This window comes from Impatiens glandulifera, chromosome 4 (assembly GCF_907164915.1).
Source record: "Impatiens glandulifera chromosome 4, dImpGla2.1, whole genome shotgun sequence".
In the NCBI taxonomy this organism is placed as follows: Eukaryota; Viridiplantae; Streptophyta; class Magnoliopsida; order Ericales; family Balsaminaceae; genus Impatiens; species Impatiens glandulifera.
The window spans coordinates 59,539,973-59,553,723 of NC_061865.1; the positions used below are offsets into that span (position 1 = coordinate 59,539,973).

The window sequence follows — 13,751 nt, forward strand, 5'->3', positions numbered from 1 at the left end:
AACTTTTTTTACTGAATTCTGGATCTGCCCCTATCTAAACATGATGTTGAACTGAATAAAAGATAACATCAAAGTTAAGAAGAGAATCAAAACACTTTTTTATGTTAGAAAAACCATATGAAAGCAAATAAGAAGTAAGAACACACTTTTCACTTCTATAGAGAAATAAAATATGATTGTTAATTTATTTTTATTTTAAAAAAAAAGTAATCATAAATAATAAATGTAATTCTTTTAACTACAACAAACTAAAACATAACATAATAAGAATAAAATAATTAAATAAAAATGGTAGGTCACAAGTAATAAAGTCTTTAAAAGGACAATGATCACAAAATTAACTACACAGATTTTTTCGAACGAATTTCAGATAGTGTCATAAATTCATAATAATGACGTTATAAATTATACTGAATAAAATATTTTTTTTTATTAATTTTTAAAGTTTGGATGGTTATAGTTATACCTTGAAATAAAATTTAGGGTTGATATCAATATTACATTCTCATACTAGTAAAAAGAAGTGAGATGAGAAGTGTGAAAGTGCGTAAGAAAGAAGAAGAATCAAGAAATCAAGAAATACAGCCGGCGGCCGGGCCCCTCACCGTTTGATGACAGAGTGATTGAGAGAGAAACAAAGAATACACAATCACAATCACATTATAACCCATATCCTTCTTCCTTCCTTCCTTCTTCTCCGTCTTCAATATCTACCCACAGTCGGTGCCCTCTCTCTTTCTCTCTTTCTCTCTTTGAATCATTTACTATACACGCGGACTGAAAGCAACAAGGAAATCAACACCTTCGCCGTTTCTTCTTCACGATCTGAACCCATTTCCAGATGCAGCTACAGTCTCATCCCTAGTTCATCCTTCCTCCAGCTAGGAATTTCATCAATCAATTCATAGTTTCCGCTTCCTTGGAGGAAAGGAGGAAATGGGTCAAGACAATCTAACAACTTTAAAGAGAGGCGGATCACTACCCACCACCGCCGCCGCCGCAAACGGCGTTAGATCCACCGCTAGAACATCTTTCCTCCCAAGAGGTCGACAGCAGATCCAACGGACCTTCAATAACATCAAGATTACAATCCTATGTGGGTTCGTTACCATCCTCGTCCTCCGAGGTTATGTCGGCGTCAATCTCGGAAGCACAGACGCGGATGCAATTAATCAAAATCTCATCGAGGAAACTAACCGGATCTTAGCTGAGATCCGGTCTGATAATGATCCAAACGATGCTGATGAGTCTGTTTACAATGAGTTGAATCTGAATACAACTTATACCCTTGGTCAAAAAATCAGTAATTGGGATGAAGAACGCAAGTCTTGGCTAGATCAGAATCCTGAATTCCCGAATTATGTTAACGGTAAACCTCGAATCTTACTTGTAACAGGTTCTTCTCCTGGTCCATGTGATAATCCAATTGGTGATCATTACTTACTGAAAGCAACGAAAAACAAGATAGATTACTGTAGATTGCATGGTATTGAGATTGTATATAACATGGCTCATTTAGATAAAGAACTATCTGGTTATTGGGCGAAATTACCTCTTATCAGGAAACTAATGTTGTCTCATCCTGAGGTTGAATGGGTTTGGTGGATGGATAGTGATGCCTTATTCACAGACATGGTTTTCGAACTCCCACTTTCGAAATACGAAAACCATGACATGGTTATTCATGGCTACCCTGATTTGTTATTCGAGCAGAAATCGTGGATTGCTGTGAATACAGGTAGTTTCTTGTTTAGGAACTGTCAGTGGTCTCTTGATTTGCTTGATGCTTGGGCTCCAATGGGTCCTAAAGGTTCAATTCGAGAAGAGGCGGGGAAGATCTTGACTGCGAATTTGAAAGGTAGACCTGATTTCGAGGCGGATGATCAATCTGCTTTGATTTATTTGTTGATTTCAGGAAAGGATAACGGCGATTGGATGAAAAGGGTGTTCTTGGAGAATTCTTACTATTTACATGGTTATTGGGCTGGATTGGTTGATAGGTATGAAGAGATGATGGAGAAGTATCATCCTGGTTTGGGTGATGAAAGATGGCCTTTTGTTACTCATTTTGTGGGATGTAAACCGTGTGGAAGTTATGGAGATTATCCGGTTGAGCGATGTATGAAGAGTATGGAGAGAGCGTTCAATTTTGCTGATAATCAGGTTCTTAATTTATATGGTTTTGGTCATAGAGGTTTGTTGAGTCCTAAGATTAAGAGAATCAGGAATGAGACTGTTAGTCCTTTGGAGAATGTGGATCGGTTTGATATTCGACGAAGAACGATTCAAGAAGGGAGTGGATGAAACCGGCACCGACACGACGAAGAAGAACCAGACTAGATCATCGGCTTATGGAGAAGAGGTGATGATGTTATTTATAATTGTCTTTAGGTAAGAAAAAAATGTTATTCTCCAGTTAAGATAAGACTGCACTTTGATTGACAACTAAAACAACAGTTCAAAAGCATAAGTCAGAATTGTTTGTTTTGTTTGTTTATTTGTCTTTTTTTTTTTACATTTTTTTAGTATACAGAAAAACACAAAAAAACATAATAATTCTTTGTTTGTCATCAAATGTGTTTTTTTATAATTTATTTAGTTGATATCTAAAATCCAAGTGTTTGTTGTGACATATTATGAAACATATTTGATCTTTTGACCTAATGGGAATATGATAATGTTGATGCTTTTGTTTCTTGTATGTTCAGATTTTAGGGTTCATGAATGAAACATCCATCATATGCATTACAAAATGCAAATTCAGATTTCTTTTTTTGAATAGATATTTTCTTGGGTTTGTTTAGTTTTCTTTCACTTGTTTTGGAGAATGAATTAGGTTTTAAAAAATGGTTTAACTTTCAAATTATTTGTTATTATTAAGTTGATAATTATATTGATTTTTTTAAAGAAAAAGATTGTTGTTACAATCATAATAAACATCAAAATTACTTTATTATGATTTAAATACCAGATACAAATAAATTACATTGAAAAACTGAAAATATTTAGTACAAATAATTTAATCATCAACTTTAAAAACAAAAATTAATAAAGATCAATAACACTTTATTCTCATAAATTAATAATTAAAGAAGATCTTTTACAATATGGCATTGAACAAGATTGATAAGATAATTCAACCCAACAAGCTAAAAATCCACAACATAAGAATATACATTCAGTTCAGAAACATGGAAGAGAGCTCGTTTTAAACTCATAATTTTCGCATTCTACCCGTTACACCTTTCAATTATTCACAAAAGGACGGGCTGTTAGGTTCTTCGACGCTTCCAACTAAAACCGATAAAAAGAAGTTATTGTAAAATAGGAATACCTTCTTATGCACAATATGTTTTACACGCAACAGAATGGGCTATTCTTCATTCCTTAGCTTCTCTTCTCTTTCTTTTCTTTTTTCTTCGGTTTTGGGCTTTTTTTTACTTTTTAGTGAATAACTCCAAGCTGCACTAGAAAAGAAGCACAAAAGTCTAGGAAGATCATTGAGGGACCGTTAATTTTCTGCAAATCAAGCAGATAATTGTCCCCTTGAGTTTTGTATAGCTGCCACCGAAAAGAAGAAATGATTCATGACAGTGGTTAGGCTTTTTATGGATCTGTAAATCGATTTCGCTAAAATTATTAAACTTAAATTTATTTTTTACCTGAACTTCAAACTTCAAAATGGTTTGAGGATGACTTCTAGTCTCGACGCTGATAAATTCGTCACCACCGATGTAATCATGATTACTATCTCGTCCTCCTTCAGGCTCGCGAGAGCCTCCATTTGACCACATGCACTTCATATTGTAGTGACCCATTTTCTTCCAACGCACATTAAGTTCTTGCAGAGCCATGAGAACTTGAGTCATAATTTCACGAGGATGGGCTTGAGACTGTCAAAAACATCCAACTAACCCGGTTATATTTAGGGTAATCAAATACTAAAACATCCTCACTTTATTTTTTGTAACATTTTAAAACGTTAATACTAAGGATATTTTCGCATTTAACCAAATAATATTTCGAGTCCTTTTATGTTGTAATCAGTGTTTGACACGGATCTGTTGTATGTTAATGACTAGTTTGGTTTTTCCTGTGGATGTATGAAAAAGTCACTTTTCAAAAAAATATATTTTATGGATAATACTACATCAAACAAGTTCTAAAGATTACTCCAATATTTATGTATGTATCAGCCTAAATAAGCAAGAGGAGATTATGGTTATGTATGAGCACCTGCAATCCAAGAATCCATTTTCTTTCACTTGGAAACCGACTGTTCAAACTAGTATCTTGGTGTAAGTGGTGACCAGAAACCATGTTTGAAACAGCTTCATTTGGTGGCAATGCTCCAGAACCAAACTCCTTCACAAAAAAATAGAGATGAAGAGGATAAAATTTACTAAAAATACCATCTGTTTCATAAAAATATGTTTGTCAAAACATGTTTATAATTGTTTTATACATATATGTTTGGAAACTATTCTTAAAGGTTGTCTTGTATCTCATATGAATTCGGATACATAAACAAAAATGATAAGTATTTCCAAATGGGTTTCATTCAATAGAGTGGGGTTGTTCTGTAATGGATTATTTGAAAACAATCTACTGTTTAGATAGAAGGACAATAATACCATTTAATATTTATCATAAAAGAATGGTATTTTTTGATAATCCCACATCATTCAAGCCCAGTAAAACTGAGAATTTCATCATATAACTTTTGGTTGATGAATGTTAAGGATGCTCGCATGATAAACAGAACAGATATTTTTCAATCATTTTCCATCCGACAACATTAATGTCTGTTGTACCAAAAGCATCAAGGTTTTCCTTTCTTTTTGTGGAAAGAATTGAAATCATACTCAACCATCGGACCCATTTGGAAAAACTTATTTTATTTCTGCACATGGAATTTCCACACAAAGTAACAAAAAGAAGTTTTGAATCTGTCTCTGTCAAAATTTAGTTTTCAAACATTTCTGTATATGGGGTAGAACAGTACACTAGTTATTGATAAGTTTTGGAGAACGCACCATGGATTCCTGGAACTCGTCTCCCAAGTAGCCACTAGAAACAGGTGATCGATTGTCAAGCAATAGATAATATGCAACCGTAGCCTAAAAATGAAGCATAGTTAAATAATTAGGAAGAGGTAATAAGATTAAAGACCAACCGAGGTTGATAACAAGGCCAGGATGGAAATGTTAAGCCGAGAACTGCCTTTTTCTTAATTTCAATATATTTCTCAACTTTCTTTACTATACAAATATGATTCATATATTGTCACAAGTTCACTAGCCCAAGTACACAAGTATTAGAAAAAGAGCATACATCATTTTGAATCCTGCTTTGAAGAGATGCAATCAATTGTTTCTCATCAAATCCCCTCTTAACCACATCACGCACAATTTCTTCATCAACCTGCAATAACATGATATGTCATGTTCATATTTGCTTAATGATAAATAATGGTAAACAGAAGCACAGGCAGGTTTTATCAGAGATTGAGGAAACTAGAATATAGCGTTCGAGATCTGCTAAAGCAGTAAAACCGAATTCAAAACATGCTTCTACAAAGTGCAAATCTTGCTTGCTGGAAGGCATGTGTCTAAAAAGGAACCTAATTTATGATTGATATTTATCAATACAAGCACTTTAACTATTAATACCAGCAATTGCAGAAAGGTAAATAATAATCCTTTAAACGTACATTTTTTGCATGATGCATCGGATCTGGTGGAGCAACAGCCAAATAGCGAGGAAGATGAGTTTTAAACCAAAAGTGTTGACGGATGTCTGGTATTGTTATTCGCTTAGTTGGGTCAACAACAAGCATCCTTGGGATTAAATCCCTTGCTCCATGAGACAAGTGACTTGGGAGGGTATAAATTCCACTCTGGAGACCAAAATTTAAAGAATTAACTTTTAAAAAATAATAATGATAACGAAGAATTTCACAAGAGAAAAAGAGGGCAACACTTCTAGGAAACAAACTCCAATTCTCATCATGTTAGTAATTGCTTGATGATTATATATGTCTATCAAATATACAGAAATGTCGGTTAAACATGTTACATTTTGGGCATTTCTGGACACATGCAAGATGATTTTGATGAACATTTAGAGCCGTTTGCAATTGTTTTTACAAAAGAAAAACAAAACTTGGGTCTTTTTCTTTCAAAGAATAAATATGTCTAGTTTTAACATGTTATTGTCTTCTAAGATACAATAACTTGGGCCTTGTTTGATGAATCCTTTTCCCCTTCATCAACTAAACTACCTTTACTTTAATTTATAACATTTTAACCCAAATAATCCACTTTTTCGTCAAACAAGTTCTTTTTCTTTCAAAATAATTGGATTATTTAAAAAAAACAAATAATAATCACATCAAACAAGCTCTTAATCAGTACCTTTATTTTCTTGAAGAGGTTTGGAATATTTTCATCATCAAAGGGAAGAGTACCACAAAGAAGTGCATACAAGATAACACCACAACTCCAAACATCTATCTCTGGCCCAGCATAGAGCTTTCCAGAAACAACCTGCACTCATCATTAGTTTAGTATGCATTAGTTCCAATACCAGAGAGATTGCAACTTCCATTTTCAGTTCAGAAAGAAATAAACTAAAATCGACCTCAGGAGCAGCATAATTTGGACTACCACAACTAGTTCTAAGGAAATGGCCATCCCGCATAACATTGCTCAAGCCAAAATCAGCAACCTTGATGCTTCTTTTTGAATCTAAAAGAAGATTCTCAGGCTTAAGGTCCCTATGAACCACCATGTTTCTGTGGCAATATTCCACTCCAGATATAATCTTTTCAAAGAAAATGAGACATAATCTAGTCAGCAACTTCTTCTTACAAATTAAAAGTTGAAAATAGATGGAAATAAAAGTAGGAGAATCTTCGTAAAAGCTTATACCTGTTGGAAAATCTTCCTTGCTTCTTCTTCCTGAAGTCTACCCTTCTCTACAATGTAATCAAACAGTTCACCTGACTTCACATACTCCATCACCACATATATATCTGCTGATGTTTCTATCACTTCATATTGTCGTATAATATGTGGGTGCACAAATAGTCTACATATCTTTATTTCTCTTCTCACTGCAAACATGAAGAACATTTTCCAATTATCATTTGCATCAAGGAACAGAGTGTACTAATCAAATTTCAAATTAATGAAACAGAAAAAAAAAAAAAAAAAAAATCTTACCTTTTTCTTCCATTTCAGGGCTCTTCATTTTGCGACGATTAAGGATCTTGATTGCCACTCTGTGACCCGTAGGAAGATGCTCTGCTACTTTAACTTTACCAAATGAACCATGGCCAAGAGTTTTCCCTAATCTATAGTTTCGAAGGGGAGTATTTGCAGTACTACCTCCTCGTCCAGCTGATGAATCCATACCTGCCAAATAGCATACTCTCTCAAACCATTCAGAACAATCACATAAAAACTAATGAAAATGGATAATGTCAAAGAAACAAAAATCCATTTACTTATAGAAAAGATTAGTGAAAACAACATAGTTATGTAGGCTGTTACTTGCATAAAGAACACCAACAATACCAAAATAGTTATGAACCCTTTTGAAGTTTCCAATCAACCTTACTGATAAAATATGTAGACTCAGATTAATATACTCAAACTGTTGCCAATGAAGGTAATTCAACAATCTATTAGTCAACGGAATCATCCAAATTGGTCATATCATCACTAAAGAATGGAAAGGATTCACAAGATGATCACAGCTAAGAACCATTTGATTTAAATGAATAAAACGAAGGTGGGATGTTGTGAAATCGAAAAGTCATCTCCCTAAAGGGTCCTTCTTTCCTTATCGATTTGGAACCAGTGAAAGTCCTTTCCTAATCCAGAGATTCAGCGACCCACACTCATAGACCACAATCACCCAAACGAAATCTATTCAGTTCTTAACACCCACACTCAAAATCGCGATCTAAAAAACGTACGACCCTAAAAGCCAAATCGCGAAGTACCCATCTTCCATAACCTCCTAATAAGAAAGAAAGAAAGATGGATCCACCACAAAGATGATAACTTTGTTCGAAATGAATTATTGTCGGAAGAGATCTCATCAGAAAACATCGAAACATTGACAATTACAGAATTTTCTCTACATAATCATGCGTTAATTACAAGGAAGGGGATCAAATTGAAAGGTCAAACATGGAAAGAGGGGTTAATAGATGAAAAGATGAAGGATTTCGTGATTGATAATCACCTGGGATGAACAATTAGAGTTCCATTCAATGGAAGAACACTGAATCAATGGCTGACGATCGGATTGATTCGAATCGATCTTGAGAGAAAGAGAGAAATTTGGAATAATTTGGTATATTGCCTTTTTGCTTAATCAGGTGTCATTTCATTAAGATGTCATATTAATTCTTTCTTCTTCTTTTTATTTATTTTAATATAGATTTTCATAATTAATCAAATTGGACAAAAGGTCAATGTAAAATTATAATGGTAGAAAATGTTAGATTAAAAAAATGTTAGTTGTACAAAATGTTTTCATTTAGTAATTATTTAATATTAATTATAATTAGAAATAATTAATTAAGTTTGATGAGATATATCATAAATATTTAAAAATATATTTTTGTTGAATTATGGAATACTAGAATTAGGGTGGATTGTTTCCTATTGTAACATTGGTTATACCGCCCTAATTAAATTCTAAACCGACATGTTCCATTTAACGGACGTAACTTTCAAACACTAACCTCTCTTGACAATTTTTATCAGGTTAATTGGCAAATCGTAGTAAAAAGATGAAGGTTCGAATTTGTTGTTTCTTAGGGTGCATTGTTTCCTATTGCGCCACTCAATGTACCGCCCTAATTAAATTCTAAAACGATATTTTCCATCTAACGTACGTAACTTTCAAACGCTAACCCTCTCTTCTCTCAATTCATTTACCGAAGACGATTCTCATCGGGTTATTGACAAATTATCTATGGTAAAGTAAAAAACCGAAGACGATTCTCATCGGGTTATTGACAAATCGTCTATGGTAAAGTAAAAAATGAAGGTTCGAATTTGTTGTTTCTTATTGTGCGCTCTTCAATGTAAAATTAATGTACATTGAAAGTGCACTCTGAGAAACCCTAGAATGATGACCCACTTTCATGAACTTTTGAACCAGTGATCATTTGATCTTTTATGTTGACTTTTTTTTATTGGGCAACAGGTTGCTAATTATGGTTGATTTTGATATTTGTGTTAGTATAAATGAATCGATTATGAATCAACCTATTTTACTATTAACCCACATTATTAACCAATAAAAACATAAATAATAGGAGTTAAGGATTCTCACATGAAATGCTTAACTAAATTTGGTGCGACTTCTTCTTCACCCTCCTCTTTCCTTCTCTTGTATCAAATTTCTTATTTAATATAACTTGAAAGTTGTATTTGCTTTTATTTGATTTACATTATTTGTTAATGTAATTTTTCTTCTTCTTATATAAGCTCTAAAAACACCAAAGCTCTAAATCATGTTTTATTACTTCTGTTTTTTCTAAAAAAAGATAATGACTTTAATTTTGTATTTTTGAAGACAAATTTTTGGTCTTCTAAGCACACAAATATCTCTTCTTTTTCCCCCAATTGATGGAACTACAATATTGTCCAATGCTGCTAGTGTAGGAATTTAATTGTGATAATTGTTCTTATTTTATATTTTTTTTGTTTACTTTAAGCTCGTCACGAGGTTTTGTGATTATTTTTAATAATATTTTCTTTTGTTTTTAGATGTGAGTCTTCAATTTACTTAGAGGTAGTGAATTTTGATGTTAAAACTAAACATTATCTTTCACTTCCCCGCTTTGCGTAGTATTATTATAAAATTAACTTTTAGAAAAATGGCGTCGACGAGACTTGATTTAATAAGTGTTCTAGAGATAAAAATCCGCTCTTCATGTATAATACATTTTACATTTGAAGAAATGTTTTCCCAATTTTTATAGTCAATAAATGTATAGATGCAACATTGCTGTTTTTTTATGTTGGTGTTATATTTTCAACCATCTAACTAAAAGTATTAACAAATCTCACCCTAATAAATTCTTAAATATATTATAATGCATCAATCTTATCCAAGTATTAAATATTATCAATATAAATTTATATTATATGTCAAGTTATTTGAAAAAAAACTAATAATTAACATTCACTTCTTCTTTAGAGACTTAATATATATAGACTTTTAATATTAATATTTTGTGCATAGGTTGAAATAGACATTTTTTTTATTTATTAGAAAAAAAGATGGAGTATAACTAAAAAACGATTCGCTACAAAGTTTAGTACTTACAAAGTTTAGTAATAAGTACGATAATTTTGTGCTTATTTTAAAGTATAAATATTTTTTTATTTGCTTTCATTTTATTTTTTTATAGTTATTTATGTTTATAATATTTATGTATAAAATATCTTCTATTAGATTAGCACAAATTGTATTAAAAAAAACTATAAAAAATATCATGATCATGTTTTCAAAATATTTGTTTAGCATCCAGATCCTTACAAAAATATATTATAAATTAGACATTTTTTCAATATAATCAAAATTATAAATTTACAAAAATATATTTTACTTCAATTGGAGTGACTTCTTATTATACTTCAATCTCTATTTACAACAAAATATATTATAAATTTATTTCAAACTTTTTATATTTTAAAAACATCATAATTTAAAAAAAAATATATCAAAATTTTCTTAATCATTTATTATTATTATTTTGTATTGCCTTGATATAACTCAAACAAATCAAATATCATTTCACTCCCCTCTCATCAATTACATCACTTAATTTATTAACTAAAATACAAAAATACCTTTAAAGTCCGGTTCTTTTTGGGTTTTTAAAAAACCCATCCAAAATCAATTTTCAATCAATCACTTCTCAACAATCACATCACTCGTTTCATTAACCAAAATACTAAAATACTCTCAATTTTAAATTATTATTTTTTATTTTATTCATATATATCAATACCTTTAAATTTTTTTTACTAAAAATAATCATCATCTCCTCAAAATCATCACAAATCATTATTTTTTTCAATCTCTAAAACAAGGCCTAAGTCTTTTTACTAAAAATTATTATTTCTTCAAAATCATCGTCCATCTTTCATTATTTTCTTTTTCTTGATTTTTTAGAAAACCAAACAAGACCAAGTAAAAAAAGACTTGTGATTTTAAAACTCCAAAAAATTGTCATAATTAATTTCAATCAAATCACCCAAACATTAAGAATGAAAATAAATAAATAAATAAATAAATAAAATCACAAGTAACAAAGTAACAGAGCATTTAGAAAAATCTAAGCGAAAATTATTTAAAAAAAAAATAAGAATGTAATAATTTAAAATTTTCTTATATATTTAAAATATTTTAACTTATTAGTTTTATTTTAAAATAAATGTAATAATTTTTTTTAAAATTTTGATATAATTTAATTTATCAAATATATTTTAAATATAATTTAAAAAGATATTCTGCAAATTTAAAATAAATTTAGTTTTAAACTAAATTATGATTTTAACATTTTATTTATTATTTTAAAATTAAATCATTAAATATTCAATAGTCTACCTAATTCAATCTTTTTCAAATGAGTCTCTTTCACTATTCATAATATATATTTTTATTTTGTTATTAATATAATGAATATTATTATAATTTATTAAGTTTTTTCTTCTTACCACTATTATAAATTATTTAGTTTTTTTTCTCTTCATACAAAAAAAAAAAATCATTGAGTTGTATATTTAAAACTATTTATTGGGTCGTAATTTCATAACTTTTTCATTAAATTATTTTTTCATTTATTAATGTAAATAATAAATTGAACCTTGTGAAAAGTTATATGTATTAGTCACAGTCACAGAAGATATAAAGAAAGAAAACAAGGAATCATAAAGTAAGTTCCTCCATCTACTTTTAGTTTTTTTAATAGTTTTTAAATTTTATTTAGTTCTTAGTACTAATCAAATTACTGATAAAGGATTGACTTTTTCTCAAATTTCATCCATCACAACAAATTTAGATGGAAGAAAACATCGACAATGGAGTGACGAGATCTAAACTGAAAATTTTAATTTTTATCATGAGTTAGAAAAAATCAAATGACTCAGATTCATCAATCAGTGATGATGAACAATTTTCTGACGTAAAAGAGGAAATATTCAAATTAATGACTCAACAAATATGGAAGAACAACATATATCGCTGCTCAACAAATATCACAAATAATTCAGGTGATTTTTCTAATTCTAACCCGCTTAACGATGATGTCAATGTTTTGTAGATAAGCAAATGACAATAGATGTAGAAAAAAATAAAAACAAATAAAAAAATTCATAAATTATCATATTGTAAAAGAAGCACTACGGTTCAACATTGTTACTTTCAAATCACAAAAAATCCTACTTAAGCATATGTATCTTATGTCGTTTTGTAACATTAGTTACAACTTCAAGATTAAAAAAAATTGATTTGAAAGTAACCATATAAAAGACGTATGCTCAGCAGAAAGTTTTGTGATTTAAGTAACCATATCGACCTGAAGTTTTGTTTGAGTTTTTTTACATCTATTGCAATTTGCTTATCTGCAAAACATTGACCTTCAAAACAGATTATCGCTAAGGGTTAGATTTAAGAAAATCGCCTGAATTATCCATGACATGGTGCGGTAGGAATATGTTCTTCCATATTTGATGAGTTATTAATTTAAATATTTTCTTCTTCGTCGTCATTGTTACTTAATGAACTAGCATGTATCCCGTGCATTTGCACGAGTAATAGTATAAAAATCGTGAAAAAATATTACGGTAAAATTTTTATGGGTGGGTCAACCCATAATCCGACCCAAGTATCCATTTACTCTCACATATATCCAAATTAACCAACCTCTCGACCCGGCAATCCGGATACTTTAAAAATTAAGTATCATTATATATATATATATATTAGATAGTTAAAAAGTTGAACTTATATTGTTAAAATGTCACGCGTTTATCAAACTTTGGGTTGAATTTAAAATATAAAGTGTTATTAGCCTAGTTGGTTAAAAGGTTGTACTTGTTTTTGTTAGGTTGCAAGTTCGAACCATACCTATAGCATTTTTAATTTTATTTTTAACCGTTTTAAGTTTATGGGCGGGTCAACCCACAATCCGACCCAAGTATCCATTTACTCTCATATATCCAAATTAACCACAGCTCTCGACCCGGCAATCCGGACACTTTAAAAATTAAGCATCATTATATATATATAGATTAGTTAGTTAAAAAATTGAACTTATATTGTTAAAATGTCACGCGTTTATCAAATTTTGAGTTGAATTTAAAATATAAAGTGTTATTAGCTTAGTTGGTTAAAAAGTTGTATTTGTTTTGTTATGTTGCAAGTTCGAACCATACCTATAGCATTTTTAATTTTATTTTTAACCGTTTTAAGTTTATGGGTGAGTCAACCCACAATACGACCCAAATATCCATTTACTCTCACATATATCCAAATTAACCACAGCTCTTGACCCGACAATCCGGACACTTTAAAAATTAAGCATCATTATATATATATATAGATAATGAATATGAGTTATCTACATTGTATCACTATAATTTTCATCCTTTTTTAACTTCAAGTAAAAAATTGATGAAGTGCATTAAATTTTGTCACTCCATCGTTATGATTTC

The 13,751-nt window shown here is 30.5% G+C and overlaps 2 protein-coding genes across 3 annotated transcripts; one reads left to right on the forward strand and one right to left on the reverse strand.

The window, feature by feature from the left end:
* The first annotated feature begins 673 nt into the window (after window positions 1-673).
* Window positions 674-2,491, forward strand: LOC124934089 (probable xyloglucan 6-xylosyltransferase 3). Its single transcript, XM_047474561.1, has one exon. It carries the CDS (start codon window positions 937-939, stop codon window positions 2,302-2,304), a length of 1,368 nt encoding a protein of 455 aa, XP_047330517.1. The 5' UTR covers window positions 674-936; the 3' UTR covers window positions 2,305-2,491.
* A 561-nt stretch (window positions 2,492-3,052) lies between these two features.
* On the reverse strand, window positions 3,053-8,402 carry LOC124935854 (SNF1-related protein kinase catalytic subunit alpha KIN10-like). 2 transcript variants are annotated; one of them, XR_007099078.1, is made up of 12 exons: window positions 8,257-8,402; window positions 7,227-7,418; window positions 6,933-7,117; window positions 6,643-6,825; window positions 6,417-6,548; window positions 5,714-5,899; window positions 5,335-5,424; window positions 5,037-5,120; window positions 4,237-4,365; window positions 3,663-3,893; window positions 3,335-3,561; window positions 3,053-3,243 (listed from the first exon to the last, which is right to left on the reverse strand). XR_007099078.1 is itself a non-coding variant. In XM_047476286.1 (11 exons), exons 2-11 carry the CDS (start codon window positions 7,414-7,416, stop codon window positions 3,445-3,447), a joined length of 1,527 nt encoding a protein of 508 aa, XP_047332242.1. In that variant the 5' UTR covers window positions 7,417-7,418; window positions 8,257-8,402; the 3' UTR covers window positions 3,053-3,444. The 2 variants fall into 2 exon arrangements, 1 of the variants encoding a protein (XP_047332242.1); XM_047476286.1 differs by having other exon boundaries at window positions 3,053-3,561.
* Window positions 8,403-13,751: the final 5,349 nt, after the last annotated feature.

Excerpts from the sequence above, each read along its gene's own strand:
- LOC124934089 (XM_047474561.1), top strand. The coding sequence starts at position 937 with ATGGGTCAAGACAATCTAACAACTTTAAAGAGAGGCGGATCACTACCC.
- LOC124935854 (XM_047476286.1), bottom strand. The coding sequence starts at position 7,416 with ATGGATTCATCAGCTGGACGAGGAGGTAGTACTGCAAATACTCCCCTT. Across the intron at positions 7,118-7,226 it reads CCCTGAAATGGAAGAAAAAG|TGAGAAGAGAAATAAAGATA; the intron begins GTAAGATTTTTT and ends TCATGTTTGCAG. Across the intron at positions 5,900-6,416 it reads ACCTCTTCAAGAAAATAAAG|AGTGGAATTTATACCCTCCC; the intron begins GTACTGATTAAG and ends TTTGGTCTCCAG.